The sequence below is a fragment of the Orcinus orca genome, chromosome 14 (assembly GCF_937001465.1).
Source record: "Orcinus orca chromosome 14, mOrcOrc1.1, whole genome shotgun sequence".
In the NCBI taxonomy this organism is placed as follows: domain Eukaryota; kingdom Metazoa; phylum Chordata; class Mammalia; order Artiodactyla; family Delphinidae; genus Orcinus; species Orcinus orca.
The window spans coordinates 21,392,910-21,407,347 of NC_064572.1; the positions used below are offsets into that span (position 1 = coordinate 21,392,910).

Below are 14,438 nucleotides of genomic sequence, written 5' to 3' on the forward strand. Positions count from 1 at the left end.
AAAAGAATATCTCAAAATTTTACCAAAGTACTTTGCCTATGGTACATATTTCAGAACTATTTCATAAAGTTGTTATACTATTTTGGTATTTCTGTAACCAAATCTCCTATATGAGATGTAAGAACCTCTTTTATGCCCAAATTCACTCTACATAAAATAATGTTATAATGAGATTCCATTGTATTCATAGTGTTACTACTAATATTACATGATTTCCACTTTATTTTACACTGGAAAAATCTCAAATGCAGAGATGGGCTTATTTTGAACAATGCAATGTTCAAAATCAATTTAAAGATTTTAATGCTTCAAAAATAATCCAATAAATTTGCCTTCCTTTGAAAAAGGTAGAATTTTAGATTCTTTTCATTCAATGAAGATTAAAAAATACTTACAATATGGTCACATTTTCAAAACATATATCTGTGATTGTTTTATCCACAATCACCATGTCAGTATCAAAAACTTCAGCTCCCATTTTGAATAAACAAAAAATGGCATAGCGCTGTGATCCTAGAGAAGAAAAACAACATAACACAATGATTCATGTGATGAATCATGCCTATATTATGTTAAAATCTGCTTGAAAATGAAAATAATTAGCCTAAATATTTGCTAATAGATTCTTATTTTCATACATTGTACACTGTAATCCTTTAACTTTTTATAGAGACTGTTTTGCCAATATATATTAATAGCTTGCCCAACTAAGCATAACAATGAAAGTAGGGAGTATCAAAAAATAAAGTTAAAAATAGAGGCCTCTCAGCAGCCTAAAAGTACCCACCAAACTCACAAATTTTATTCCTAGAAAACTCTTTAAGCTTTAATTAATAGCAAATTTATTATTTTATGTACATACTATTACCCCTGTCATTTGGTTTCCAAGTATATTTTAAGAAAAATAAGTTTTCTATTATGAGAGGTTAGGAGCAAGCACATTAACAGCAAAACATTTTCCACCAAACTGAAAGGGAGGAAACCACAAAAACAATAAAAAGTAGACATGTGAACACAAAAACCATAGCTGCTGGGCCTTCTAATTTGATGATGTTTTTAAGAAGTATTAGGTGATTAAAGGACTGAAACCTCATTACTGAGAAAATGTACCTCTTCAGAAAAACTTAACTCTCTACTGCAATCAGAAAGATGTACTTAATACCTGCATGTATTCCTTTGTAAAGTAATTTATATTTCCTAATTGAATAACAAATGTACTAATCTGATTTTGGATTTTTCATATAAAACTAATTGTGCTCAATGTGATTCAGATTTTAAAGTATGAGGAACAAAGCTATCACAATAGACAAGAAAGATAAAGGATTATCATATCTTTTCTGCTTTGCCTCTAACAGCTAAAAATCATTTGAGGTTAATTTCCATGACCCACAATGCATGGATTTGTTAAGACTATATGAAGCCATAAAATGCTGAAGGGGAAAACAATCAGATCAAGCTAAAAATCTTTTCCTCTTACATCCTGTTAAATAATCTGAAGTAAGAAAACAAGGCAGAAAGATCTCCAAGATCTTAGTCAAATAATGTTGCCTTTACCATGACTCAAACATTTCCTTCCATTGCACAATTCCCTTCTCTATTACCTATTACTCACCATCCTTGCACAGGTTCCTATCAACAAGATTCTGCTTATTCTGTCAAATGACATCCATTTATTTCACTGGAGAAGCAGTTTTTTCTCCTAATAATCTCAAATTTACAACATATTACAGAAGATATTTCAATTACAATTAAAATCATACATACGTTCTTTACTGCTGAAGTGATCAGAGTCTTTCCACATTAGTGGTATACGAATATCTATAGAGGAGGGGGAAAAGAAATGACAAGTAATAATTTTGGTAAATTTCATTTCTTAGAGTGAAATAAACCTCTGAATTCCACAATGGATTCTGACCATTAAAGCCAATATTTATTTATTACTTAAATATTCAAACACAATAATGTTTTCTCTTAAAAACAGCTTAGACTAGGAATATAAAATCTGTTATATTTATTTTACTAAAAAAACCCACCAACTACTACTCAACAAATTAATTGATTAAGAAAGGTCTGTAATAAGCTTATGCCATAAAATTTTCTTTTCATGATTTATGTTTTTGAAATAGGTGAAATTTGGGTAACCTAGTGTTCAATTTCTATTTTGGGTAAGCAGTAGCAGCAAATGTAGTTAAATATATTTCAAAATCATAGAATAGTAGAGGTAGAAATGACTTTAGAACTTTTGTCCACTATGCAAACTTTAAAGATGAAGAAAATTAAGTTGTCTAAGATTGACTTGTCTAAGATCATTGGTTTCTGGGAGAGACCCAGCTCTTAACAAACAAATCCAAGATCTCTCCATTAAGAAGATTTAACTTGTCTACAAAAGAATTTGTAGATCTTTGTATATTCATGTTACAAACTGTAGCATTTTCCTTAAGAAAACTAAAAAGAGGAATGTATTACTTCTTTCAGGCCAAGAAAAGGGCGTACGTTCTAAAAGTGAGCTAAACATATTTCTCTCATTCACACGTTCTTCAAACTCCAAAGTGACTGTGTTAACAATCTTTATTCCGGAAATTAATCTAGAGCTTTGACACAGTCAAAATTTTGCCTTCCTAGTTTTCTCCATTCTTCCCTTTACTTTTAATACTAGGTTAACATTATGTAGTAACAATTTTCCTCTGACATTCTTATGCTATCTGCATAGTTTCAAAGTTAGAGAATTAAGGTATTACCAAATAGATTAAGATGTGTGATTACAGCATAACACAGCACAGTAGAAATCTCAATGATAAAGTGAAGTTAGTTTTAATTTTTAATTTTGTACTCAGTACAAAAACGATATCGAACCTTTCTGGAAAATTTCTGTTTAAGACATTTCCTTATTACACTTAGGAAGTTTATTTGCATATTTTTCATACCTATTAATTATGCCACTTTCAAATAATTATAAATCTTTCTGAACATAAGCTATTTGGCTACCTTTATGATGTGCTTCACTTTTAGATCCCATGATCTTTTGTCTACATTTTTATTTGTTTAGAATTCTAAGGTTCTTAGTGCCTATTTCCAATTTCCTTTCTAGAACATCTTTGTATTACTCCATCCCTATTCTGCCCAACCAGGTAGAAAGCTTGGTTAAACACTTTACATACATTTCATCCAACAATAATTTTTAAAATATATTTACTAATTTATGGTTGTGTTTTCATTGTCATTTGTCTCAAAGTATTTTTTAATTCCCTCTTCGATTTCATCACTGACCCACTGGTTTTTTAGTACCATGTTGTTTAGTCTCCATGTAATTGTTTTTTCTTGTTTCTCTTTGTGTGGTTTATTTTCAGTTTCATGCCGTTGTACATGGAAAAGATGCTTGAAAAACTTTCTATCCTCTTAAATTTGCTGAGGCTTGTTTTGTGTCCTAGTATGTGGGTCTATCCTAGAGAGTGTTCCACGTGCACTTGAAAAGAATGTATATTCTGGATTTTTTTGGATATAATGTCCTGAAAATATCAATTAAGTTTAAATGACTGTAAAAACACAACCATTCAAAATCTGTGGCATGCAGCAAAGGCAGTCCTGAGACGGAAGTTCATAGCAATACAGGCCTTCCTCAAAAAACAAGAAAAATCTCAAATAAATAACCTAACCTACCACCTGAAAGAATTAGAAAAAAAAAGAACAAACTAAACCTAAAGTCAGCAGAAGGAAGAAAACAATAAAGATCAAAGAGGAAATAAATAAAATAGAGATTTAAAAACTATAAAAAAAAAACAATAAAAACAAGAGCTGTGTTTTTGAAAGGGTAAACAAAATGGACAAACCTCTAGTCAGGCTCACCAAGAAGAGAGAGGACCCAAATAAACAAAATAAGAAATGAAAGAGGAGAAGTAAGAATGGATATTTCAGAAATACAAAAAACCATAAGAGAACACTATGAACAATTATATGCCAACAAACTGAACAACCTAGAAGAAATGGACAAGTTTCTAAAAACATAGAGCCCACCAAAATTGAATCAAGAATCAAGAAGAAACAGATAATTTGAACAGACCAATCACTAGAAGTGAAATAGAATCTCCAAAAAAAACCAAAACCAAAAACTCCAGGGGCTTCCCTCGTGGTGCAGTGGTTGAGAATCCGCCTGCCAACGCAGGGGACATGGGTTCAAGCCCTGGTCTGGGAAGATCCAACATGCTGCGGAGCAACTAAGCCCATGCGCCACAACTACTGAACCTGTGCTCTAGAGCCCACAAGCCACAACTACTGAGCCCACGTGCCACAACTACTGAAGCCCACACACCTAGAGCCCGTGTTCTGTGACAAGAGAAGCCACCAAAATGAGAAGCCCGTGCACCGCAATGAAGAATAGCTCCCACTCGCCTCAACTAGAGAAAGCCCACGCCCAGCAACGAAGACCCAACACAGCCAAAAATTTAACAAAAAAATAATTAATTAAACAAACAAACAAAAAACAAAAACAAAAACTCCCTGCAAAACAAAGTCCAGGACTGGATGGCTTCACTGTGGAATTCTACCAAACATACAAAGAACTCAGACCAATCCTTCTCAAACTATACCAAAACACTGAAGAGGAGGGAACACTCCCAAAGTCATTCTATGAAGCCACCATCACCCTGATACCAAAATCAGACAAAAGCACTATCAAAAAAGAAAATTATAGGCCAATATCTTTGATGAATATAGATGCAGAAATTCTCAACAAAATATTAGCAAACCAAATCCAACAACACATAAAAAAGACCATAAGCCATGATCAAGTTGGATTTATCCCAGGGTCACAAGGATGGTTCAACATATGCAAATCAATCAATGTGATACACCACATCAACAAAAGAAAGGACAAAAACCACATGATTATCTCGATAGATGCAAAAACAGCACTTGATAAAATTCAACATCCATTCATGATAAAAACTCTTACCAAAGTGAGTATAGAGGAAACATATCTCAACATAATAAAAGCTATTTATGGCAAACCTACAGCTGACATAATACTCAATGGTGAGAAGTTGAAAGCCTTCTCACTAAATTCTGGAACAAGACAAGGATGCCCAATCTAACCACTTTTTTTTTTTTTTTTTTTGGTCGCACCTCATAGTTTGTGGGATCTTAGTTCCCCAACCAGGGACTGAACCCGGGCCCATGGCAGTGAAAGCACAAAGCCTTAACCACTGGACCACCAGGGAATTCCCTCACCACTTCTATTCAACATAGCATTGGAAGTCTAGCCACAGCAATCAGACAAGAAAAAAATAAATAAAATATATCCTAATTGGAAGGCAATAGGTTACATTGTCATTATATGCAGATGACATGATAGTACATAGAAAGAACCCTAAAGACTCCATACAAAAACTATTAGAACTGATAAACAAATTCAGCAAGGTAGCAGGATACAAGATTAACATACAGAAATCTGTTGCATTTATTTACGATAACAATGAAATGCCAGAAAGGGAAAGTTAAAAAAAAAAAATCACTTTTAAAATCACATCAAAAAAATAAAATATTTAGGAATAAACCTGACCAAGGAGGTGACATATGCTGAGAACTATAAAAACACTGATAAGGGAAATTAAAGATGATTTAAAGAAATGGAAAGATATACCATGCTCTTGGATTGGAAGAATTAATATTGTTAAAATGGCCATACTACCCAAAGCAATCTACAGAATTAATGCAATCCCTGTCACATTAACCCCTGTCACTTTATACCAAACTTGAATAATCGTAAAATTTATACAGAACAATAAAAGACCCAGAATTGTCAAAGCAATCCTGAGGAAAAAGAACAAAGCTAGAGGAATAATTCTCCCAGACTTCAGACAATACCTCAAAGCTACAGTAATCAAAACAGCATGGACTGGCACAAAAACAGACATATGGATCAACAGAACAGAAAAGAGAGCCCAGAAATAAACCCACACACCAATAGTCAATTAATTTTCAACAAAGGAGGCAAGAATATACAATGGAAAAAAGACAATCTCTTTGGCAAGTGATGTTGGGAAAGCTGGACAGCTACATGTAAATCAATGAAGTTAGAACACTCCCTCAACACCATAAACAAAAACTCAAAATGGCTTAAAGACTTAAATATAAAACAGGATACCATAAAACTCCTAGAAGAGACCATAAGCAAAACATTCTCTGACATAAATCATACCAATGTTTTCTTAGGTCAGTCTCCCAAGGCAATAGAAATAAAAGCAAAAACAAACAAATGGGACCTAATCAAACTTAAAAGCTTTTGCATAGCAAAGGAAATCATAAACGAAGCGAAAAGACAATCTACGGACTGGGAGAAAGTATTGATATTTGTAAATGATGCAATCCATGAGGCCTTAATTTCCAAAACATATAAACAACTCAGTAACAAAAAAAACAAACAAGTCAATCAAAAAATGGGCAGAAATCCTAAATAGACATTTCTCCAAAGAAGACCTACAGATAGCCAACAGGCACATAAAGATGCTCAACATCACTATTTTTTAGAGAAATGCAAATCAAAACTACAAAAATTACCTGACCAGTGAGGTACCATCTCATGCTGGTCAGGATGGCCATCATGAAAAAGTCTACAAGTAACAAATGCTGGAGCGGGTATGGAAAAAAGGGAACCCTCCTACACTGTTCGTGGGAATGTAAATTGGTGCAGCCACTATGGAGAACAGTATGGAAGTTCCTCAAAAAACTAAAAATAGAGTTGCCATGTGATCCAGCAATCCCAGCCCGGGCATATATCCGGACAAAACTATAATTTGAAAAAATACATGCACACCAATGTTCATAGCAGCACTATTTACAACAGCCAAGACATGGAAGCAACTCAAATGTCCATTGAGAGATGAATGAATAAAAAAGATGTGGTACATAAATACAATGGAATACTACTCAGCCATAAAAAAGAATGAAATAATGCCATTTGCAGCAATATGAATGGACCTAGATATTATCATACTGTGAGGCAAGTCAAAAAGAGAAAGACAAACACCATATGGTATCATTTATATTTTGGATCTAAAATACAACACGAACTTATTTACAAAACAGAAATAGACTCACAGACACAGAGAACAAACTTACAGTTACCAAAGGGGAAAGGGGGTGGGCGAGGGATAAATTAGGAGTTTGGGATTAGCAGATACAAACTACTATATATAAAATAAACAACAGGTCCTACTGTTTAGCACAGGGAACTATATTCATATCTTGTAATAACCTATAATAGAGAAGAATATGAAATAGAATATATATATATATACACACACATATATGTATAACGGAATCACTTTGCTGTATGCCAGAAAGTAACACAACATTGTAAACTGACTGTACTTCAATTAAATATACATATATTTACTAATTTAATAGTCAAGTGACAGGATTTAATTGTTTACGTTTTCTTTTCTTTTTAAAAATATTTATTTATTTATTTGGCTGCACCGGATCTTAGTTGCAGCACGCGGGATCTTCATTGCTGCATGTGGGATCTCTAGTTGTGGCATGTGGGATCTAGTTCCCTGACAAGGGATCGAAGGCAGGTATTGGGAACATGGAGTCTTAGCCACTGGACATTTGCATTTTCTTGACTAAGAAAAATGTTAATAAACTTACTGGCCAGTTCAGTGAATATGTTTGTATCCATGGCCCATTTTTCTTTTTCTTTTTAAAAATATATTTATGGTTTGTACTTTTAAAAATTAATTATTTAGGGACTTCCCTGGTGGCGCAATGATTCAGAATCTGCCTGCCGAGGCAGGGGACACGGGTTCGAGCCCTGGTCTAGGAAGATCCCACATGCCACAGAGCAACTAAGCCCAGGCACCACAACTACTGAGCCTGCGCTCTAGAGCCTGCAAGCCACAACTACTGAGCCCGTGCTCTAGAGCCTGTGAGCCACAACTACTGAGCCTGTGTGCCACAACTACTGAAGCCCGTGAGCCTAGAGCCCGTGCTCCACAACAAGAGAAGCCATCACAATGAGAAGCCCATGCACAGCAACAACAAATAACCCCCCCTCGCCGCAACTAAAGAAAGCCCACGTGGCAATGAAGACCCAATGCAGCCCAAATAAATGAATGAATGAATGAATCTTAAAAAATTATTTAATATTTGTAAGATTTTTGAGTATGTGAGGTAAACATATAAATATTCTTCTTATAAAAACAGTTCAAGCTCCATTTATATATTTAATAGGCCTTCTCTTCTTCACTGATTGAATGATGCCATCTTTATCATATATGCCGTTCTGAGTAAGTGTTCTTTCCTTGGCTATATGCTCTATAGATCTAATTGAATCGTTATCTATCCTGATACCAATACCATACCATCATAACCATTGAAACATTATAATATACTTTACCATCTGTCAGAAATATGTCCTTCCAAAAACATTTTATTCTCTCTTGCGAATTTCTTTAAGTAAATCTTAGAAATAATGTGTCAAAATTCCCCCTCCAATGTTTTATTAGAATTCTAGTATCCAAAGTAACTTGGGAACTGTTAACTTTACAATATGCTATTTACATAGAGTAGCATAATACAGTTACCCTCATGTTTTTATTAAGGTTATTCATGCGGTATTTAATGTTTTTGTTTTTTGCTGCTTTTACTGTAACTCGTTCTTGCTGGTGTTGAGAGCAGCTACAACTTTTTATGTATATATCTTGAATCTAGCCACTTTTACTGAATTCTTTATTAATTCAAACAATGTTTCAGTAAATTCCCTTATATTTTCTAGGTCTGCAATCTATTATCTTCAAATAGTACTCAATTTATCTATTTATTTTCAGTAGTTTCATCTTTCATTCTTACTATTTTAGCTAAAATTTCTAAAACTCTGTTGTAATATTAATATAATAGACATTGCTATTTTGTTCTTGATTTTAATGGGCTCACCTTTATTGTTTTATAATTATGACTTGGCTGATGTCCTGTCAAAGGGCCTGCTTCTTGCTTGACCAGAATTGCTGACTCACTGCAGTTCACAACTGTTCTTTTTCACAGCTATTCTTTTTCTAGTAGGGTGGTATTAACTATTTACACTATCTTGGAAGGAACATGGACCCTTACTTACTTTGCTGTACAACCATGGCCTATTGGTCAGTCTTGCCCTTTCCCATGCCTAGCTATGTCAGATCCTCAAGAGGAGAAGGTGGACATTTCTTATCTATTTCCCAGGTGGTCACGTACTGTTCAGATGGCAAAAGATGTGTAACTCATTAGCTACATTTTAAAATTCAGTCTCGAAGAGTAGAAATTCCTTCCAGCTTCTTGCAAATGGTTGACTCAGTTTTAATTTACAGTACTCTTACCTTTGTCTTTTTTTTAATGTCTTAATTGACACTTTAATGGTAAAGTGAAAGAGCCATAATAGGATCGCTAACTTGATGCTATCAGGTCCCAGAAGTCTATCGTTTTCAAAAGTGAAAACCGAGGTACTTTGTGAACTGATTTGGCTTTAGTCATCGAATTAGTAGTTAGTGAATAGGCTGAGACAATTACCATATGCAATTATTTGGTGTTGAGCAGAAACAATCGGGATAAACCTCAATTATTCTTTTTACTTTTATAAAGATATGGCCAGTGAGTGGTGAAGCTAGAAATAGAAATCCCAGATATCTCCTGGAAATCAATGTAATCTCAGAAACATTATGAAACTTTGTTGCAAATATTCATTTTGATCAAAACAAAAGTCACATTTTCACTCCCATGTCAAAAGAAAATGGATTTATAAAGGTGAATTAGTTTTTAATGTTCTTTGTTTTTATCTTTCACAAATATACAGACAAGATATAATTAAGCCTAAGCAAAGATGTAAACAAATTACATATGTATCCCATTTTCTGAGACTTTTGCCTCCTTAATTTAATTTAAAATTATCTTTTAAAAAGAAGAAACACATGCAGAAATAAGTTTAATTTCTATACTCGAGTATTCATGGTCAAGAAAATAGTTTTTTCTCTACTTTAAATGTTTTTATTTAAACACTCTTCTAAATGGAGAGTTAATGCTAATTTCATGATTGCTGCAGTCAATAAACTATTATGAAATGACAGTAGAGGCTAACTTTATCATGGCATTCAGTCTTCAACAGCAATTTAACACATCTCATTTGTGTACTGAGTGGCACTACATCAGAAGCAAGGAATGGAGGATTATGTTTAAGTATTTTTAGAAAACCCCCTTTAAAGATCTATAATATTTTGTTTTTTCACATTAAAATGTATTGGACATAGTGAACAACTAATATGTAAAAGTGCTATGCTTGGCATCAGAAGGATAAATAAGATATAAAACATGTTTTATTCCATTCATAATTGGAAAGATGAAAACATAAATATAAATAACTATAAAACAAGCAATGGATTTTTATATATAGCTCAGATATTTTTCTGAAGAATTTTTGCTGAGGGTAATTCCTCTGACTTAGGACAATTATTTCATATGTAAAATTCAGGTATATCCTTCCTGTAGGAGAATTTTTAACATGAAGACATTTTTAAAAACAGTTCCTTGGGAAAAAAAAAAAAAAAAAACAACCAAACAGTTCCTTGGGTAAGAGGGCCTGAAATACAGCAGCAGCCTCCCTGAGGCTTTTAGCCAATGAAACAAACTAGTTATTATTTAAGGACCGCTGGAGGTCTGTTGTTTCCAAAACGTACCAATGAGATAATATTTATAAAAGGTACATTATCTAACTAGTATACACATGAGTCAGCCATGTATTTATTCACTTCAATCTGTGGCATCTCCAAGCCATTGTCTTTAGCTTCCTTAACACTTTGGAGAAACTGAGACAACACAGCATAAGTGCCATCTAGTGGTAAAGTGTCTCCTAACTGCATTAAGAATTACAGAAGGGAAAAACATTTCTAGCAGGGAACAGGGAAGGCTTTATAGATGAGCAAATAGATCCTGAAGATAATATAGTTATTTCAAGAGCTAACTGGGTATTAGGAACATGGGGTGTGTTGACAGAACAGGGAGAGAAATGTCTCGCTAAAGCAGACAGCTTATGTATAGGAGTAGTGGAAGATATGACTAGAAAAATATTTGGGAATAGAAAACTCTAGGGGGAAGTCTAGTCTCTATCCTATGGGCAATGGAGTGTAGTCATCCATCCAATCAATATTCACTGAGTGATAACTACGTACAAGCACTGTGTTAGCTCCTGGGTATATAGTGATGAACAAAGCAAACAAGGTTCCAACCCTCATGGAAATTCTGGAGTAGACAAACGTTAAACACAGTTTTGAAACTTCTGAGCAAAAACGGAATGGGGAGTCAAAAGACTTGAGTTTGCAGCCCAGCTCAACCAAAGTCATTTAACCTCTGAGTCTATAGAAAAAGGGAACTACCCTACCTATTACACAGTGTTGCAGTGAGGAGAAAACTTCATAATATATGTAATATACATGAAACAGTTTTCTCAAATTGTAAAATTCTACACAAATAGAGCATAATGATGAAAACAGTGTTTTAGAACAAATATTCTGATAGAGGTATGCAAAATAAAATGAAAAAAGAAAATGGACATAGGGAATTAAAAAGCCCCACTAACTCTAGGAAGTTACTTTATAGAATTTATTCAGCAATAGAAAAATGATCCAATATAGCATACCTGATATGGCAATCTTTCCCTTACATGCTGTTCGTGCTTTACTTTCAAAATTCACATCACTGTCAAAAGAAAAAAAACCCAATGAAAAAAAGGATCTTCTCTAATAAGCAATTGTTTTAACGAACTTTCACAAATGCCTAAATATTAAAAATAAACACATCCTTGAATAATAATGACTTCCAGTTAACAAACTATTTGATTTAAACTTTATGATGTTTAGTCAACAGTAGCTGGCTTTAAAAGAAATATATAGAGCCATTATCTTTGATTTTTTTCATACAAGCTTTACATTCCCTGATGATTATATAATGGCTTACTCTACAATGAAAGGCTTTTATGACCTCTTACATTTAAAAACAAGATGTGCAATATTTGTACAGGTCCTAGGAAGTATAATATCTTGCATCACCATTTCATAAACTATATTTCTAGCTTACCAGATTATAGTTGCCTGAAAAAGTTAATGAACTTCCCAACCATGAACATGCTGCCCAAGAGTATCTTATCCTTATAAAATCTAACAAATATTTAAAAAATGACTCTCTGCTACATATTCATGTGTGGTAATATCATATTTCATTTCCTTGAAGTTCTAAAAAGCTAAGCATACACTGAAACAATAAATGAACTAAGTTGGCAAAGGAAGGGAGTAGCCCTCTAGAGAGAATAAAATGTGGAGAGGAAAACATTATCATGACAATAGAAAAGGTCTCAAAGGAAATTCTTGGGATATAAGACACTTCCAGTTCTGACTGTAGACTATACTATTATCAAAAAAAAATTTTTCAGGGACTTCTCTGGTGGTGCAGTGGTTAACACTCCATGCTCCCAATGCAGGGGGCCTGGGTTCGATCCCTGGTATGGGAACTGGATCCCACGTGCATGCCACAACTAAGAGTTTGCATGCCACAACTAAGGAGCCCACGTACCACAACTAAGAAGCTGGTGAGCCGCAACAAAGGAGCCCATGAGCTGCAACTAAGGAGCCCATGAGCTGCAACTAAGGAGCCCACGAGCTGCAACTAAGACTCGACACAACCAAATAAATAAATACTTAAATATTAAAAAAAATTTTTTTTCACAATAGTTATCTTCTATTAGACCAAATCAATCCCATCTCTGAATAGTTATCCAATATCCTATTTCCTAATAACCTGCATTTAGAGATTAGCATTCCATTTCTAGAGCAATGTATCCAGGAGTATTCTTCTTTGCACTCTTTTTTGGCCTCTATTTAATTTGGTTAGCCAATTAACTGCCAGTTAATTTAACTAGGTACTTCAAATATGTGGTAAGATAGAAACTTTTCATTTGAATACTGTTTTGATTCTAAAAGGGCTTTTGGAGAAAGATTGAGTGGGAATTTGAAGTGTATCTAACTAAGTTTCAGGAGAGTGACACACCTTAACACATTTCAGTAGCCTTGTTAAAAAGATTGCATATATATTCATTATCATGCATCCAAATTTGAAAACAAAATACATCATCCCACCTTTTTTTACTCTCTTAGTGGATTAAGCACGTAAGTATTACAGGTGAAATATATTCCAAAGGAGCAAAAAGAATTTACTGATGTATTGAAGTCGATAAGCTTATATGGGACATTTATATGGTATTTACAGAATCAAGCACTAGGTGTAACTAAAGTAATGTTGTAGACTTAAAGCCATAAATTTTCAGGATCCTATCTAATTACCTTATGGTCACACTGGTATTTAAGTTAAAAGGAAATTCACTCAGTGAAAAATAAAAGTACTCATTATTTCAAAATAATGTTTTGTTGAATCATAAATTTTAAAAAGAGTCAAGTTCGGTATTTTATACTCAAGTTCAGTTTGTCACGTTGGAGAATTTTAGCTGGCTTATTAATTCATCAGAGTGAAAAATTCAGTTGAATAGTCTACTATGTTGTGGTGAAAATAATATACTGAAAGGCCCACTAGAAACCAAACACAAATCTCAATTTCCTCAAATTGGTACAAGAAATACAATATAAATACAGTTGGTTGGCATTTGTAATACTTCTAAAAACACGTTCTATATGAGCAATGCATAATATAAATTCTTAAAATATTTATTTCAGTGAAAAAATACAAGGAAGCGCTAATACAGTGAGTAACTTGAGTATTATGGAATAGGTCATAAATTATGTTAAAATTGAAATCCATTAGGCATTATTAAATTGGATTAAACTTGAGGCTTTGGCAGACAAGTGAAATTCTAAAATACTAGAATCACCAAAAGCAAACTTGCTGAACATTTACCAAAAAAATTTTTCCCCTCCAAACTATTCAACCACCTGGCAGAGTATAGCTTTCTCCCCTATAAGTATAAAATTACTTGCATAGGCATTTTCAGGACCTGTCAACAAACTTATTATATACAAATATTATCAAATTATAATATAAATCCAATTAACCATATTATCTTACATAATGATTCTTTCTTTAAAAAATTGAGAGATGAACTAAAGTAATCCAGACTCATGTTTCAGAAGCTTGAATTATTTTCATTTCAAATAACTCAACTGCTATTTAGGGTGCTAAAATGTGATGTTTTTCTAATTAATCCAAATTGACAATAAATTGTTAAACATTATCTGTTTAATAATGTGCTACTGTAGCTAATAGTTTGCTACAGTTAAATCAATAGTTGTTTTAAAATCTGCAATGTTAATGTCAATTCTAAATGCTACAGTTAGAGAGCCAGTCTGAGGAAAAAAGCAAATAACCACAAAATCATTCAAACAAAAGCACAGCTAAATAATAGTGTACCTTATTCTTTT

The 14,438-nt window shown here is 33.5% G+C and overlaps 1 protein-coding gene across 1 annotated transcript in view; it reads right to left on the minus strand.

Annotated features, from left to right (window-relative positions):
* The window catches only part of RTKN2 (rhotekin 2), an 81,108-nt gene that overhangs the window by 46,485 nt on the left and 20,185 nt on the right, over positions 1 to 14,438 (minus strand). The window contains exons 3-5 of the mRNA XM_012536785.3: positions 11,654 to 11,712; positions 1,765 to 1,818; positions 396 to 513 (exon numbers count right to left, since the gene is read on the minus strand). Coding sequence (XP_012392239.2) covers positions 396 to 513; positions 1,765 to 1,818; positions 11,654 to 11,712 — 231 coding nt within the window. The remainder of the gene's footprint in view (positions 1 to 395; positions 514 to 1,764; positions 1,819 to 11,653; positions 11,713 to 14,438) is intronic.